This window comes from Diceros bicornis, chromosome 13 (assembly GCF_020826845.1).
Source record: "Diceros bicornis minor isolate mBicDic1 chromosome 13, mDicBic1.mat.cur, whole genome shotgun sequence".
NCBI lineage: Eukaryota > Metazoa > Chordata > Mammalia > Perissodactyla > Rhinocerotidae > Diceros > Diceros bicornis.
Window position 1 is genome coordinate 12,534,372 of NC_080752.1, and position 16,769 is coordinate 12,551,140.

At 39.8% G+C, this 16,769-nt stretch overlaps 1 protein-coding gene across 1 annotated transcript in view; it reads right to left on the bottom strand.

Annotated features, from left to right (window-relative positions):
* Nucleotides 1–13,099, bottom strand: part of BEND5 (BEN domain containing 5) — a 1,066,878-nt gene extending 1,053,779 nt beyond the window's left edge. The window contains exon 1 of the mRNA XM_058552360.1: nucleotides 13,001–13,099. Within this exon, the coding sequence (XP_058408343.1) occupies nucleotides 13,001–13,034 (34 nt within the window). The 5' untranslated portion in view covers nucleotides 13,035–13,099. The remainder of the gene's footprint in view (nucleotides 1–13,000) is intronic.
* Nucleotides 13,100–16,769: the final 3,670 nt, after the last annotated feature.

A 16,769-nucleotide genomic window follows, 5' to 3' on the forward strand; every position in this document is an offset into this window, starting at 1 on the left:
TGGGCGGTTGTCATTTATTTCTCTCTCTCTCTCATCCCAAAACAAGGCTCCACCAAACAGGTCTCTGGTAATTGAAAGAATGGTCATAAACTTCAATGTGAGTCGGCAAGTCAAATGCACCAAAGGTAAATGGCTTTACCTTTGGCTTATATAGCCAGTCTATGAAAAGACTCAATACCACTAAGTCAATCCAGGGACTGTACTGGTTTCCTCATATTTACTTAAGCCCTTAATTAAGTCTGTCCTAGTTCTGACACACGGTCATAGAGATTGTTCACAGAGGAATTACTTGTGGAGGACTGGTGTGTAAGAGACAGAAAAGCTCACCAGAGGCCTATCACCATAATGCTAATTTGATTTATAGGGTATGCACTACAAGAAGGTAAGAGCCTCAAGTTTCTTATGTTCCCATTTTCTGTATGGAAGCTAAATTTAAATTTTAAAAACCTTATTTATAATAAAAAATAATAATTAAAGTTACATTCCCAAGACCCAAGGAAGCCAATGTGGAGGGAAATGAGAAGTTTTGCTCACAAGTCCAGTCAGACATTCCACTCACCCAACATTGCTTTGTGCCTGATAAAAATTTGCTTATAATCTTGTAAGGGAAAATGTACAAAATTAGGAAGTATGTACACAAAATAACTCGAATACAAGTAAGAATGTGATAAGTATGGTTCAAATAAAGCTATATATAACTTAAGTAACTTGAAATAATTATTTCTCTATTCAAATTCTATGTAACTATTTACACTTTCAAAACGACTATTTAAAACTTGCAAGGCAAAGAGAAAGACAGCTTCAGAATTAAGAAATGTGGCGAGGGGCCAGTCCGGTGGTGTAGCCATTAAGTACACACGTTCCGCTTCGGCGGCCCAGGGTTCGTGGGCCTGGATCCTGGGCGCACACGACAAACTGCTTGTCAAGCCATGCTGTGGCGGAGTCCCATATAAAGTGGAGGAAGATGGGCAAGGACATTAGCCTAATGCCAATCTTCCTCAGCAAAAAGAGGAGGATTGGCAACAGATGTTAGCTAATCTTCCTCACAGAAAAAAAAAAAAGAAGAAAGAAAGAAATGTGGTGATTCCTTGATGTATCCAAGGATTGCTTTACTTTTCATCAGAAGCAGTTTTCTCAGATTCAGAAAACTAATATGAATAGAAAATAGACTTTAAGCCCTTTGATTTATCATTTTTAAAACTCTGCAGTATTCAAAAGTCAAATTTGATTTTTAGGAATTCCATATACATAAGAATTTTTTCATCACATTTCCTAGCCTATTTCTTCTCTTTGGCACTAAATATTCATAATACTCAAGGTAGTTGGCAGTAGTAAACAGCACATCCATTTTAGACCTGAAATACCTAAGAATCAGAGACCTCTACTGGCCTGCCAGACAGATCATAACCCAGTAACAAAAAAAGAGAGAAGAATAAAAAAATGGAAAGAAGAAAGGAACCAAAGATCTAGGGTTTATTCAGTAGGCTAATCTCATCTACTTAACTGGAGCAAGCAGGGGGGAGGCAAAGCCTATACCAGAAAAATTAGGGGGCCGGCCTGGTGGTGTAGTGGTTAAGTTTGCACGCTCCACTTTGGTGGCCCAGGGTTTGCAGGTTAGGATCCCGGGCACAGACCCAGGCACCTCTCATCAAGCCATGCTGTGGCAGTATTCCATATACAAAATAGAGGAAGACAGGCACAGATGTTAGCTTAGGGACAATCTTCCTCAGCAAAAAAGAAAAAGAAAAATCAGGAAAACTACAGATGAAAAGTTTACAGATTTCACTAATTTCTAGTTTCTTTCAAACAGGAGAATGGAGTGATACATTAAAAGATAAAGAGCTTGAAAAAAATTAAAATCAGAAATATAAGAACATTTGGTTTGCTAGATCAGAAACAAAAGGAATTTATCTGTTCTCCTACTTAACCCTATTTTTGAAAACCAATTTGATTGAAACTTCTAAACTTTCAAAGTATGTTTTGTTCAGAGCAGATACCCAGAGGATAAGGATAAGGCTTTTATCACTCTAATAACAAGAAAATTCATTATCCCAGTTTTAAGTGGGTAGTGTTGTTTTCAAGGGTGGCTGGCAACTTTTGATAACCTAAATGAGAAATGGCATTAATACTAGACATCTGAAGAAAATTTTACTTACTTCATTTCATCAGAATGACATGCATGTCATTATAAAGTTTGCTAAGAACAACTTTTTGCCAAATTCACACCACCTTGAAAGTAAGAATGTACAAATGATAAAGAAAAATTTCTCCCTCCTCTCCTTCCCCGGAAAAAACAATTTGACCCCTGGGATAAGCTAGTTCACTAATTAGTTAATCCACTGTCTCAGAATATACAACTGCAGGTTTCAATTAAGAATATATACAATATCTCATTTATCTATTGAGTTCCTTTACTGAAGAAACTCAATCAACTAAAAAAACACTGATCCAATCACAATATAAAAATCTCCCAGTAACAGAAAAGATATAATCAGTGCAACACAACTTAAAATTAGTCCCAACTAGGCAACAAAAGACCCCGAACAGCTAAAGCAATCCTGAGAAAAAAGAACAAAGCTGGAGGCGTCACAATCCCTGACTTCAAAACATACTACAAAGCAACAGTAATCAAAATAGCATGGTACTGGTACAAAAACAGACACACAGATCAATGGAACAGAATTGAAAGCCCAGAAATAAAACTACACATATACGGACAGCTAATCTTCGACAAAGGAGCTAAGAACCTACAATGGAGAAAGGAAAGTCTCTTCAATAAATGGTGCTGGGAAAACTGGACAGCCACGTGCAAAAGAATGAAAGTAGACCATCTGCTTTCGCCATTCACAAAAATTAACTCAAAATGGATCAAAGACTTGAAGGTGAGACCTGAAACTATGAAATTCCTAGAAGAAAATATAGGCAATACACTATTTGACATTGCTCATAAAGGAATCTTTTCGGTTACCACGTCTACTCGGACAGGGGAAACTAAAGAAAAAATAAACAAGTGGGACTTCTTCAGATTAAAGAGCTTCTACAAGGCAAATGAAACCAGGATCAAAATGAATAGACAACTCACCGGCTGGGAGAAAATATTTGCAAATCATATATCCGACAAGGGGTTAATCTCCATAATACATAAAGAACTCACACAACTGAACAACAAAAAAACAAACAACCTGATCAAAAAATGGGCAGAGGATATGACCAGATACTTTCTCAAGGAAGATATACAGATGGCCAATACATATGCCAATTCATAGGCATATGAAAAGATGTTCAACATCACTAATTATCATGGAAATGCAAATCAAAACTACAGTAAAATATCACCTTACACCCGTTAGAATGGCCATAATCACCAAGACAAAAAACAACAAATGTTGGCGAGGTTGTGGAGAAACGGGAACTCTCATTCACTGCTGGTGGGAATGCAAACTGGTGCAGCCTCTATGGAAAACAGCATGGAGATTCCTCAGAAAATTAAAAATAGAAATACCTTATGATCCAGCTTTCCCACTACTGGGAATCTATCCAATGAACCTGAAATCAACAATCCAAAGACGCTTATGAACCACTATGTTCATTGCAGCATTATTCACTATAGCCAAGAAGTGGAAGCAACCCAAGTGTCCCTTGACTGATGATTGGATAAAGAAGATGTGGCATATATATACAATGGAATACTACTCAGCCATAAAAAAAGACAAAATCGTCCCATTTGCAACAAGATGGATGGACCTGGAGGGTATTATGTTAAGCGAAATAAGCCCGAGAGAGATAGACAAACACCACATGATTTCACTCATATGTGGAATATAAACCAACACAGGGACAAAGAGAACTATATGGTGGTTACCAGGGGCAAAGAGGTTGGAGGATGGGCACAAGGGGTGAAGGGAGGCATTTATATGGTGACTGACAAACAATAATGTACAACCAAAAGTTCACAGTGTTATAAACTATTAAGACATCAATCAGAAAAAAAAAATTAGTCCCAACTATGGCAAATGTTGATGCAAAATAAGGAAAATTCCTCTTTCTTAGGACCTTATTAAATCAGCTTCTAGGAATTAATAAGGAGTAAATTAGATCATGATTCCGTCCTCAGAATATAGGGGAAAGTTGCTTTCATGAAGTTGAATCCTAGACTACATATAATTTATATTAAATTGAAATAAAGATCCAGTCTCTTCAGAGAAAAGAATAAAAATTATTCACCCCCTTTATTAAGTCATTTGATTCTTCATCCAGTTCTATAAGTGATGCTGAACTTCAAATCAAAGACTCCACAATACTGATAAACCTAAACTGGGATAAGGCCTTTCAGTCTTTTATAGGAAAGTTCAAAATATTTACAATAATTTTTATCAGGCTGCAAAAATTTTACTAGCATTTCTCATAATCATTGCTATTCTTGTAATGGTACACTGGTAATGATATTAGTAAGATGAGAAGTTAGAGCATTACTGCTTTGGATGATACTTTCAATTTTAATTAAAATGATTTTAAGTTCTTAATGTATTTATGATACTAGGATTCATGTCCCATCCATACACATTTATAAAATTACTCTCTTCCGGGACTTGGGGTAGCTACATGATCAGTGAGGCTCTTTAAACATATATGAAGCTGCATGTCTCATGGAATAGAAGGTATCAATTAATCCAGTTGAGTTACTTAAGAGAATTTCTACTCTATCATACGCTTTACATACACCCTCACAATTCGATTGAGTAAAGGATTAGTATCACCATTTTAAGATGAATAAAGCTGAGGCTCAGAGAAGCACTATTACACAGTAAGTGGTAGACTTGGAACTTTGAATCTTATGTGTTTAATTCCAAAACCCATGTCCTATTTACTGTGCCATGTTGCCTAAAGAGACACACACCTCCAAATGAGGTTTTAAATGAGCTTGTTCCATCCCCAGTTCACCAACTGTGTTTGTGTCATATTCAACTAGGACATGTTATTTGTAAAATGTCAAAAGTTTCTCCATTTTTTTCCCCTTCATTTATGTCAACGGTCTCAGCTTCCAGTAGCCTAAGTTCAAATATTTAAACCTAAAATTTATGGATAAAAAACGTTTTCATTCATTTGGTCCACAAATACTTATTGAATGTCTACTATGTAGCAAGCATGTGGTAACTGCTATTTTAGTCCCTACTATCCAGCACTAACTTACAATAAGTGCAAAGAGATGTCTAAGATGAGAAATTTCATTAACCCAATTACAGTAATTAGAAACAAATGTGCATTTTTTTGTTGGATGCATTTGTCTGAAAATCAAACTATGTATTACCTCTTCCTACAAGGAAGAAAATTTGTGTTATTTTAAGTTCTACTCTGTACCATCTCCTCTTATCAGAAACGAGGTTTTATATCCAGGAAATAAAGCCAGGAGGCAGAGTAGGGTAGTCCTACCAATATGGACTTAGGGCCAGATAGACTCGGGTTATAGTTCCAGTTCTAGTACTTATTGGTTGTGTAGCCTTAGCTACAACGCTTAATCTTTCTGAACCCCAATTTTCCCACATGTAAAACTGAGATAATTATACCACCCTGCAGGAATTTTGTTAGACTTAAACAAGATATACGTAAAACACCTGAAAGAAAGGAGGTACTCTACAAATGATAAGCAATTGGTTTACTGAAATAAATAACTTTGTTTTTAAAGGTCATTACTATAATATCTGGGTATCTCTCTCTCTCCATTTTTAGGACTGTCTATTATTATTTATTGAATGGGAATCAGGAAATTTGGTTTACAGTTATGGCTTCTCTTCTTGCTAGTTATGTGACCCTGGGGAAGTCACTTAACCTCTAATATTCAATATAAAGATAAAAATCCACAATTCCCTTACTGTATGCTATAATCTTCTGCATGTCTTTTCTATTTACAGGAGAGCAAGAATGGAAAAAATCTGGGCTTTGGAATCAGAAAGACCTGCTTTCCAGCCACATAAGCCTGAACTAATCACTTAATCTCTCTTGAACCTACCTATATAACCTTGGATTTTTTCTTCAGATCTATTGTGAGGCAAAATGAGAGAAGGTAAACTAACTACAAAGAAGCTAAAAGTACAGGATAAACTGATGAGCAAAGAATTTAAGGGCCAGCATTTGCTTTGGACCTGCTCTAGCACAGATGTTATTAGATCTACCCTTTCCACCAAAGTATTCCTACTTTGAAGATTTCAAATTCTTAAATGTAACCTCATTACTAACAAATAGAGGATTTCTTAACCTGCGTTTCTGGGAATGGACATTATCTCTTGAAATCATTTTCAAATTTTTGTGTGTCTGCACATAGCACGCATTTTCATGAGAAAGAATTCATTGTCTTTTCATCACATATTCAAAGGGATCTATGACCCCAGAAATGTTTAAGAACCAATGAGGGAAAAAACGGAATATAGTCTTTAGCTCTGTTAATAGATGAGCAGTACTAGCAATGTTCTGAATAGCTTTATTCTCGCACCACAACCTTCCTGTGCATGTGTTGCTCTCTTTGCCCTCCATTCTTCCTCTATACTCTCAGTCCCTCTGCCTACAACCTTCACTGGCCTAATTCCTTCTTATTATTCAAGACTCAATTCATGTGTCCTTTCTCCAAGAAGCTTTACTGAACTACTACTACCACCACCACCCCCAGGCTGTCAGGGAACCATTCTCTGGCCTCAGAATTCTGTGTACAACTCTATCACTGCCTAGATGGTAATTTTCTAACTCTATTCCTCCTCTACTAGGATAGGAGTTCCTCAAAGGTGGGGACTTTGTCTAATACATCTCTGAATTTCCAGAGTTTTGCACAATGCCTGGTACATGGTAGGTATTCAATACATATTTTTCAATGAATAACTTTGAAAATGCATAACACAGTCCACAATGTAGTGATTTCTTCCACAAAGCCATGACACAGAGATTAATATATTACAATTGGTGACTTCTAAGACTCCTGAAAAAAAGGCAAGCAACTACAGTTGTTGGCAGATTGTTTTTCCCATTCCCTTCCACAACAACTCAAGAGATTTTTTTCCATAACATTATTGAAAGCCTTTATTTAGGAATTTCCAATCCTATATAAGAGTTTTCAATCTTATATAAAATTCTAGGAGTCTTTCATGTTTGATTGTTTTGTTTTCCTTCAGTTGACATGCAAGTACATTATTCTGAAAGCCAGTTTAGAGACTCAACTCTTCACAATCAATAGTTCTCAAAAATATATGACAAATAAGAACATCTTCCTTTAGAGTTTGAAAAAAAGAGAAATTTCTTTTATGAATCCCATTAAATAAATGGGAAATATAAAAAGTAAAAATTATCATATTCCCATATGGCGAATGCCATCAATGAAATTATTGCAAGCTTTCACACTTGCAATAATTTTTTATAATCATAAAAATCAAATTCAGCTAAGATTTTCTTAAATCCATACTAAAATTAACACGTACTCCATTGCTGAAATTTAACAATTAATAAAAATATTCTGAAATTCACATTAGACTGTGCTATTCTTAAATGACTCAAAGACAAAGCTGTGACTTTGTTGAGAATATGTATGCAAAATAGTGACATCTTTCTGACCTTCCTAATGCATATAGTTCTCTAATATCTCTCATTGAAAGTGACACTCAGCCAAGATACCAAAACTGAAGCCACACGCAACATTCATAGATCTCAGAAACACAGATATTATCAGAACTCCTTAGAAGAAACGAGCACTTAAGCATCATGGAAACAAAAGGTGTTTTCTGTCCCAATACTTTTGGGATCTTTAATAAAGCTATGCTTGCTGATGTTACAAAAGATATAAAGTGACAAAAAATAATTTGAAGTTTTAAAGATATTTCTAAAATGGGATAAAATTATATAAGTCCACATTCCCTTTTCCACAATTCCAAAATCCATAAATCTCTAAAAAGAGTAATTTTTTTCATAACTTGGGTGCCAAAACTAATTCCTCAGCAAAACTTAACCTAAATTGATGTGAAGCTATTTATAACTTTTATTCAATACTTGTGAATGTGATATTAATGTGTTTGCTTACAGGGCACTCTCCCATACCCCATGGGGGTATTATGTAATCAACAGTACCTATGCTGTATTACCTTTCTATAATCAAAAAAAAAAAAATCTGAATTCTGAAATATATTTGCATCCCAGGCTCTTCCAAATAAAGGATTGTAGATTAAGCCTTTAGGAAAAGGTGCACACACACACATACACACATGCATTCGTCAACTAGGCTACCATTTTTCTGGGGGTGTAAGACCCCCAAGTTGTGCACTTTCCATACCTACCTTCTAATTCTCACCTGAAAAATAGGTGTTACTATACCCAGCTTACAAATAAGAAAACTAAAGCCAAAAAGGCTTAACTATTTTGCCCATCTACTAACAAAAGATAGAAAACATTATTCTCATTTCTAAAGATTTTAAAATTTCAAGATTCTGTCTATACATGATTTCAGATAACATAAAGTTGTTTTTTTAAAATACTCATTTATTTCACAGAGAAAGTAATCAAGGTACAGTCCATTTTAACAGACTGTACCATTCTAAACTTTCTGGTCTACATGGACCTCCACAAAAGTAACAAACTTGGCAATATAGGAAAACAAATTATTTTATCAGGTAGTTAAAACAAAAGCTTTCTTTTTATGACAGTTGGAAAGGAGGGAGAAGAATCTGAGAAACTGAAGCAGATGTAATCTAGCCTAATACTCCCACATTTAGTTAACTATAAGGTTTCTTTTTAATTATTATTAATAGCCAAATTGTTGGGGAAGAAAAATTCTGATATTTATGTCCCTATTTTAAAATACAATATTTAAAAGAAGAAACTTTCTTTTGCAAATCTGATCTTCTTACGAACTATCTGCACGCTTGAAAAAAAGGTAGAAGTGTCCCTTCACTTCTTCAAGAAATTCCTCAAAAATCCACTTCAGTCAGAAACACGACCCGTGACTTATAGTTCAGATAACAATTCTACATTCTCCAAAACTTGGTGTCTTTCTTTCTTCTAATAGGAAACCAATTATACCAATGAAGAAAAAAGAAAAGCAAAAAGAACATCTTATGTTAATCACTGAAGGTTTAAAGCTTGCTTTTATATGTAAAGTAGATGTAATACATCTGAATTTTTTTATATTCAAGCTTCAGGGGAACTAAGAAATATCATATATTGGGCTCTTAGGATATATTATCTCTAGCATTCAAAACTGTCCTGCAAATATTGTCCCCATTTTACAGATGAGAAAACTGAACATCAGAAAATTTTAATCCAAGGTCCACATCTAATAAGTCAAAGAAACAGTATTTAAATTTTTTTTATTAATTTTATTTATTTTTTTTTCCCCCAAAGCCCCAGTAGATAGTTGTATGTCATAGCTGCACATCCTTCTAGTTGCTGTATGTGGGACGCGGCCTCAGCATGGCCAGAGAAGCAGTGCGTTGGTGCGCGCCTGGGATCCGAACCGAGCTGCCAGCAGCAGAGTGCCCGCACTTAACCCCTAAGCCACAGGGCCGGCCCAGAAACAGTATTTAAACAAGGATCTGAGCCCCAGTTCTTTCCACTTCACCTTGCTAACGTATGCTTAGCTTAGAATATTTCCTGTAGGGTAGGAATTTTCATCATGGCTATCATTTCTTCAGTATGTAATATGTTGCAATACAAACAGAAAGCCAAATAATGAATCTGGATAATGTTAAAATAGCCAAAAAACTATAATCTTACACTAATTATTTGCAGATACAGAACAAGTTGCTTAACTTCTCTGTGCCAAATCTTCTTCACATATTAAATAGAGATAATACTTTAGAGAGTTATGATGCTGAAGTGGATTAAAACATATAAAGCACTTACTACAATGTCTGGCACATAATAAACACTTCATAAATGTTAGCTATTGTTATTGAGATGAGAAATCACCAGATGGACATATTTTGTACCAGGTGATTCCAGTCAGCAATAGCTGGACACTTAATCCAAAGGCAGTCAATCTTATATTTGCTTGTGATCTATGACATGATCTGGTAGGAAAAGATAATGTGTGTCAATCAGATTCTCTCTCTTAGGAATCTGAATTAAGAAACAAAGATTGGGCCGCCCCGTGGTTTAGCGGTTAAGTGAGCGCGCTCTGCTACCGGTGGCCCCGGTTCAGATCCCCGGCGTGCACCGCCGCCGCACCGTTTCTCTGGCCATGCTGAGGCTGCATCCCACATACAGCAACTGGAAGGATGTGCAACTATGACATACAACTATCTACTGGGGCTTTGGGGGAAAATAAATAAATAAAATTAAAAAAAAAAAGAAACAAAGATTAAGCCAGTTAATAGTGATTCAGAAGTTAAATGGTTTGGCTCCTACCTTCATCAGTTTTCTCTCATCAAGGTTACCAGTGATGCTAAATCTGCTGCTAAATCTACTTTTTCAATCTTCCTTTTTATATCACTTGGCAGCACTCAATCTGTTGAATATGCCATTTATCTCAAACCATTCTTTTGGTTGTCCTCTTATCTCTCTGGTTGTCCCTTTTCCGTCTCTTTGGAAGGCAATAAAATATTGCAGCTACTCAACACTTAATCCCAAGCCTCTTCTCCCCACACTCTTTACTTTGCCTCTAGGCAATTTCATCCACACTCATGACTTCAGCAATTCTCTCTATACTAACCCAAACTTTTCTTGTAAATTCAACTGCTTTGTCAATCTCTCCACTTATTTGGATGTCTCAAAGATACCTCAGACTCCATATGTCCAAAACCAAACTCATGTCCTTCCCTTTCAAACTTAGCCAAGATCCCTTCAAATGCTCTCTATCTCCATAATGGCACCACCAACCATCCAGTTGCACAAATTAGAAAATTAGAAGTATGCCTTGATATTTCCTTCTCCCTCATGCCCATCTTTCACTAAGTCCTATTAATTTTATCTCTTAAACGTTTCTCAATTCCTTCACTCCATCTCCATTGCTACCTTCTAAGAGGTCTCCCAATATCCACTCTTGTATCTTCTGCACTATCCACACTGTAGCCAGAGTTATTTTTTTAATGATTCTAATCACGTCATGCTCCCACTTTCAAAAGCCCTCAATGGTTTCCTTTTATTATTAGGATTTTGGACCAAAATTGGTATCATAACCTATAAGGCCCTGCAAGATCTGCTTCAGCTTACCTCTTTTCTCCTCCTATTGCTCTATATGCAGCCACACTTGCCTCATTTCAGTTCCTTAAACACAGCACATCCTGTTTCCTCTTACCTTAGGGTCTTTGCAGGTAGTTTCCCTCTGCCTAGATTACTCTTTGCCCTTCTCTTCATTTATTCAATCTCCATTATATCTCAGCTAAAATATCACTTTCTCTGAGAAAGCTTCTTGAACCTCTAGACAATATCAGGTCATTCAGTTATTCATTTAACAAATATTTATTAATAACCTACTCTATACCAGGAACAGTTCTAGATACATGGGCTTAACAAACACAACAAAGACACTTGGCTTCATGGAGCCTATATTCTAGTGGAAGAAGACAAGCAATAAGCAATAAAAATAAGAGGATTAAATAATACGTGTGAAGGCAGTAAGCCTATGGGAAAGAAAAAAAAAGAACAAGGTAAGAGAATCACAGGCAGGGAGTTTCCAGTGCCTAACTTGGTGCACAGCATATAGTTGGCCCTCGATAAATATTTGTTGAGTGGAGGAATGAATAAAAGAATGAGCAAGTTCAACTTATGAGGAAGCTTAAACTACAAAATGAGTAGATGAACTACTTGGTGGAAGAAACAGAGGTGCCATGAAAAAAAAGAGAAACCATTCGGGTCTTGAACCATTTTTGATGGCTTCATACAGTTTCCAGTTTCAGTCACTGTGTGGTCTTACCATAATCACCACCTTCCCCACCCACAAGGGCTGGATAATTCAAGTGGGTCACTCTTGTAACCAAAATACCTAATCAGGACACCTATACAAGATTATGTATACCTCTGCCATCACCTACCACCACATATATCCCCAAAGCCACTGCTTTTCTACACACACACATATATCATTTGTACTGAGGCTCCAGTTCTACAGTCACCAGCCACTTCTAGGGACAAACTCCCTCTCACACACACAGGACTGTGAAAACCCTGGCTCTCGTCTATAACCCTCTAAGACACTTAGGTCACTATCTCTCCAAGCCTGACCATACTCACAATGGGGTCCCCTCAGGAATAGGATCCTGGGTCTCCCTTCCTGTCAGTCTCCCTGCACCTTAAAGGCTATCTTCCACCCACAGATATGTGGACATGCACCTCTCTGTGATTCTGAATGACCTTCAAGATCACTGATCCCACATACACTCACACTCAGGTTCCAGCCTCCTTTGGTAAGATTCTGAAGGACTGGGGCTCTGGGTGTCCCCTCAAGTCTCTTGTTCTCTTAAGGACCCATGCAAGGATTTGTATACTTTCTCTGTGGCCTGGGCTGACCCTAAGGCACTACATTTCCCCAAAACACAATACTCGGTGTATACCCCCCTTCCATGGCACTGCCTGATATGAAAGTAACGTTCCTCCACATACACCTGCCTTCTCAGAATGAGACCCTCTCCTCTAAACCATGCCCCTTTAGGGAGCCTTCCCATATTCCCACAGGACTGTGTACACCTTCTCCATGACCCAGCCTACCCCACCATCAGCCCGCATCACAAGCGCCCCTCAGGACTGGGGTTCTGTGTCTTCCTGGGATCCCAGCCCTTTCTGGGCCATGCTCACTCAGGAGTGTGCACATTCCCTCATACATCCCCGCACCACCGGGACTCCGAGGTATCTGCTCGTCCCGCAGAGGGGTACACACCTCCTTTGACCTTTGACCCCGAGGTCATAGCCCCACCGCGCAAACGCCCAGGGGCTGCCTCCTCAGGAGTAGGGCCATACCCAAGTCCCCTGTCCCCTCAGGCCCAGGACAGCCTTGCTGCCTCACCGCTTCCCCTGATCGACCGCCCCCACAGACCTGCCTCAGGCGCCGTCTGGCTCCGCTCCGCCATTTTTTGTTGTCCCTCCGCCTCTGAGCCCACGCAAAAATCGCGGGGCAGTGAGGAGCGGGCGATGGGATCAGCGGGCTGACAGGAGCTCCCTCAGGAAGACGCGGCGCGACGGTTGCCAGGGCAACGGGCGGCCGGCGCCCGGGCGGCAGGCGCGTGGCAGGGGCTGGGGGCGGGCGAGGAGGGAGCGTGCGTCGGAGGCCCCGCCCCCGCGGCTCGCGAGCCCTCGGGGGCCGGGCGCCTGGGGGGCTGGGAATTCCGCGGCGCTTCTCCACCGCAACCCCGCCACGGCGTCCTGGCAACTGAGCATGCTCAGCCGCCTCTGGGGTTCCAGGACTAGGCAGGTCTGCTGGGATGGCCCTCTCATGCCGCCGACGTGTGTCCTCCTGCTGACCGCAGAGGTAGATGGGCTGGCTTTTCTTTGGTTGGTGCTCAACTCTGGGGGCATGAGACAGGTTTCTTGATTTCCCAGCGCTTCTCCCCCCAGTGTGCCTGGCCCTGGTCGAAGTGCTGGATAACTTATGTCTTCAACTGAAATGCACTGAGAATCAATAATTCTGTACCCACCTCACCCCGAACACCCAGAGGCCCGAGATCGGGCTCCTCGCCGCTTTACAACTGCCCCTGCCACCGACTCTAGAAAAGGCTTCCCTTGTGCTGGGGTATTCCTCAATATATCTAGCATGACCTTTCCCATCTCTTCATGGGGAATCGCCAGTATCTTCTAAGACCGAGCTAGAACATGACCCTTTCCTGAGCTGCTCTGTCATCCCACAGTTCCCCATACACCCCTGTTCTAATAACACTTAACAATGCTCTTTGCATTAGCTACTTCTGTCTTCCTCACTTGAGGGTGAGCTTCCTGATGCCTGGGGTTGGTCTCTTCATCTTTGTGTACTCCATAATACAGCATAGTGCTTGACGCAAATTAAGCGCTCAGGAAATGTTTATGAAATGAAAAATGATTCCGGAATTCACTCCTACACATTCCTACCAGTTTTATTGAGCGCTTAATTTTTTAACAACTACCTTGGTAGGTAGGCCCCTTCTCCTCAAAGCGCTCACAGAGAAAGAGAGAAAATGGCTTGGTTAGAGGTTAATTAGTGTTCGAAGTGCTACAGGATTATAGAGATGGAACTCTAAATTGGGGGTGGGCGGGGACCAGTGAAGACTTCAAAGAGGAATGGACACCCTAGCTGAGTCTTGAAGAATGAATAGCTGTCAGCCAGGCAAAGGAGAAGAGTATGCAAGGAAGAAGGAGCAGCATGAGCCATGGCACAGAGTGTAGGGATGAGCAGTGAAACTACAAGAAGCCCAGTATGGCTAGAGTACAAACCACATAGGGCAAATGGTTGTCTCTAAAGAAGCTCCTGTATAGTTAAGTAGTGTCTTCACTTGAGTTCCTCAAAAGCAGAGCCTGAGGCAAGGACTTGGGTGCTGGTAATTTGTTTGGGAGGTAAGCCCAGGAAACAGAAGTGAGGTGGAGAGAGTGAAAGAGGTAAGGGGAAAAAGCCAAGAAAAAATGTGTTATTGAGCTGATTGCTCATTTAGTAGATGACTGGGCTTACTGTCTACTGGAGACACACTGAAGAACCACGTGGAATGTGCCTCAGCACTGTCCCACTAAAGAACAAGGAGACTGGGTCATTTACCTCTTAATTTCCACCCCCATTGGTTGAGGGTTACCTCCAGCCCCCAGCTTAAACTCTTTCATATTTTCTGCTTTTGCTTGCCCAGGTCTAAGCAGCCTTCCAGGGTTTGAGAGAAAGCCTTGAGGCAGAAAAGCAGAGGGCCCAGAAAGCTTTTGGGGTGGAATGCTGGCAACATGCATGGAACTATCCCTTCGCCTGCAGTGAAATCAGGGATAAGGTGTGGGCACCACAACAATCTTCTACAGAAAGGTACATGAAAATACCCCTCAGAAATATCCCTCACGTTTAAGAAGTTTAAAATTCACAAGCCATGATAACACAACTATCAAGATGAAAACACACGAGCTTTCACAAATCAATCCTAATGACTGATAAAGAGTGTGAGGGCTGTAGGAATTTCAGTGTGAGAGGGGTTGCTGAGGGCTGAGGAGGACAAAGGAGCTTCATTAAGTATAGGAAGATGGAAAAAAGGAGTTTGAAGACCCAGGTTCTACTCAAACTCTGACCTAATAGTTTTATAATCTTGGATAAATCATTTATACTCATTGAGCCTCAGTTTCCTTTTCCAACAAACTGAGACAAAGGCCCTGCCTACCACAAAGAGTGCTCTAAGTCACGAATGGGATGATGGATTAAAATGCATTTGACAAGTTTAAATCTAGCAAATAAAGAACCTAGCACGTTTTAGAATAATTCACTTAAACATCCGTTGATTCCTCTTCTGAGCCAGACTCTGTGCAGATGCTGGAGATAAAGAGGTGAGTATAACACTGTCTGTGGTTTCTAGGAGCACGTAGTCCAGAAGGGAAAAAGAGATTTAATCAGTAATTACAACCTAGAATGATCAATATTCTGATAGAAGAAAGCATGAGAGGCTGTGGGAGCCCAGAGGAAGGGCACACAACCGAGCTTGGGGTACAGGGGATAGGTAAAGGGTTGTTCAGGGAAAAATTCCTGGAGGAGAGAGTATCTGATCTGACTCTTCAAGGGCGAGTAGGAGTAAGATGGGCAAAGAAAATGGTAGTACAGGGAGAAAGGGTCGTTGAGTCAACAAAAAGAGCATGGGCAAAGAAAAGAATAGTGTGTCAGAGGTGAAGAGCAAGGCGGGAGTGGTAAATCAGTAGGTAAGGGCAGATTCTGGAGAACTCATATGTGGGGGACTGGATCCTGTAAGTGACAGAAGCTCATTGACAGATTTTTAATCACTTAAGTGATTTTAAGTCCCCAGTCAGGGACCTGGTTAGTTGCTCTAGTTGCTGTGTAGAGAGTAGATCAGAGCCAGGAAAATCAGGAGGCTGTGTAGTAAATAATCTATACAAGTGTGTGTAGCATGTAGAAGGTTCTCATCAAATGGTAATTTGAAATACCAACAAAAACATTTGTACAGAACTACATTGTGCAATTTAAATTTTAAATAAAATTTAAAAATCAGTTATTTAGTCAGACTAGCCACATTTCAAGCACTCAATAGCCACATGTGGCTAGTGGCTATTATATTGGACAGCATATGTATGGAACATTCCCATCTCTGCAATAAGTTCTGTTGGACAGCGTGGATAGACAAATACCTGGGCAGAGGAGATGGAATGCCTGGAAAAATCAGCACTTAACAGGACCAGGTTCAATTCTCCTGTGTGTCAGCTCCTCTTCAGGAAGCAGTGCGGGAGGCAGGTTAGACTTATTCATTTCTGCTGGAGTCCTCAGAGACTTCCTTCTTATTGTGTGAATAGCACAGATTGGGGAGGGAGATAGAAATGCCCCCCACATGGGCTCCTGGGAGTTGGTTTTCCCAGGCTACTGTTCAGAGTGTACCTGGGAGGTCTGCCTTCCCCTGGGATCTCCTGTGGTTTCTGTCTCCAGAGACAGCCACCCATCCACCACAGAGCTAGGGTGGCTTCCTTCTAACAAAATATTCCCTATAGGATTCACTCACTCCTTCTGTGAACATTTATTAAAATGGTGCCTTCCCTGTGCCTGACACTGGGTTAGATGTATTCAATTATATTCAATTATAGTTACATTTCTCATATGCACAAACTCATTTAATTCTCAAAGCAACACTATAAAATTGGCATTAATGTCATCC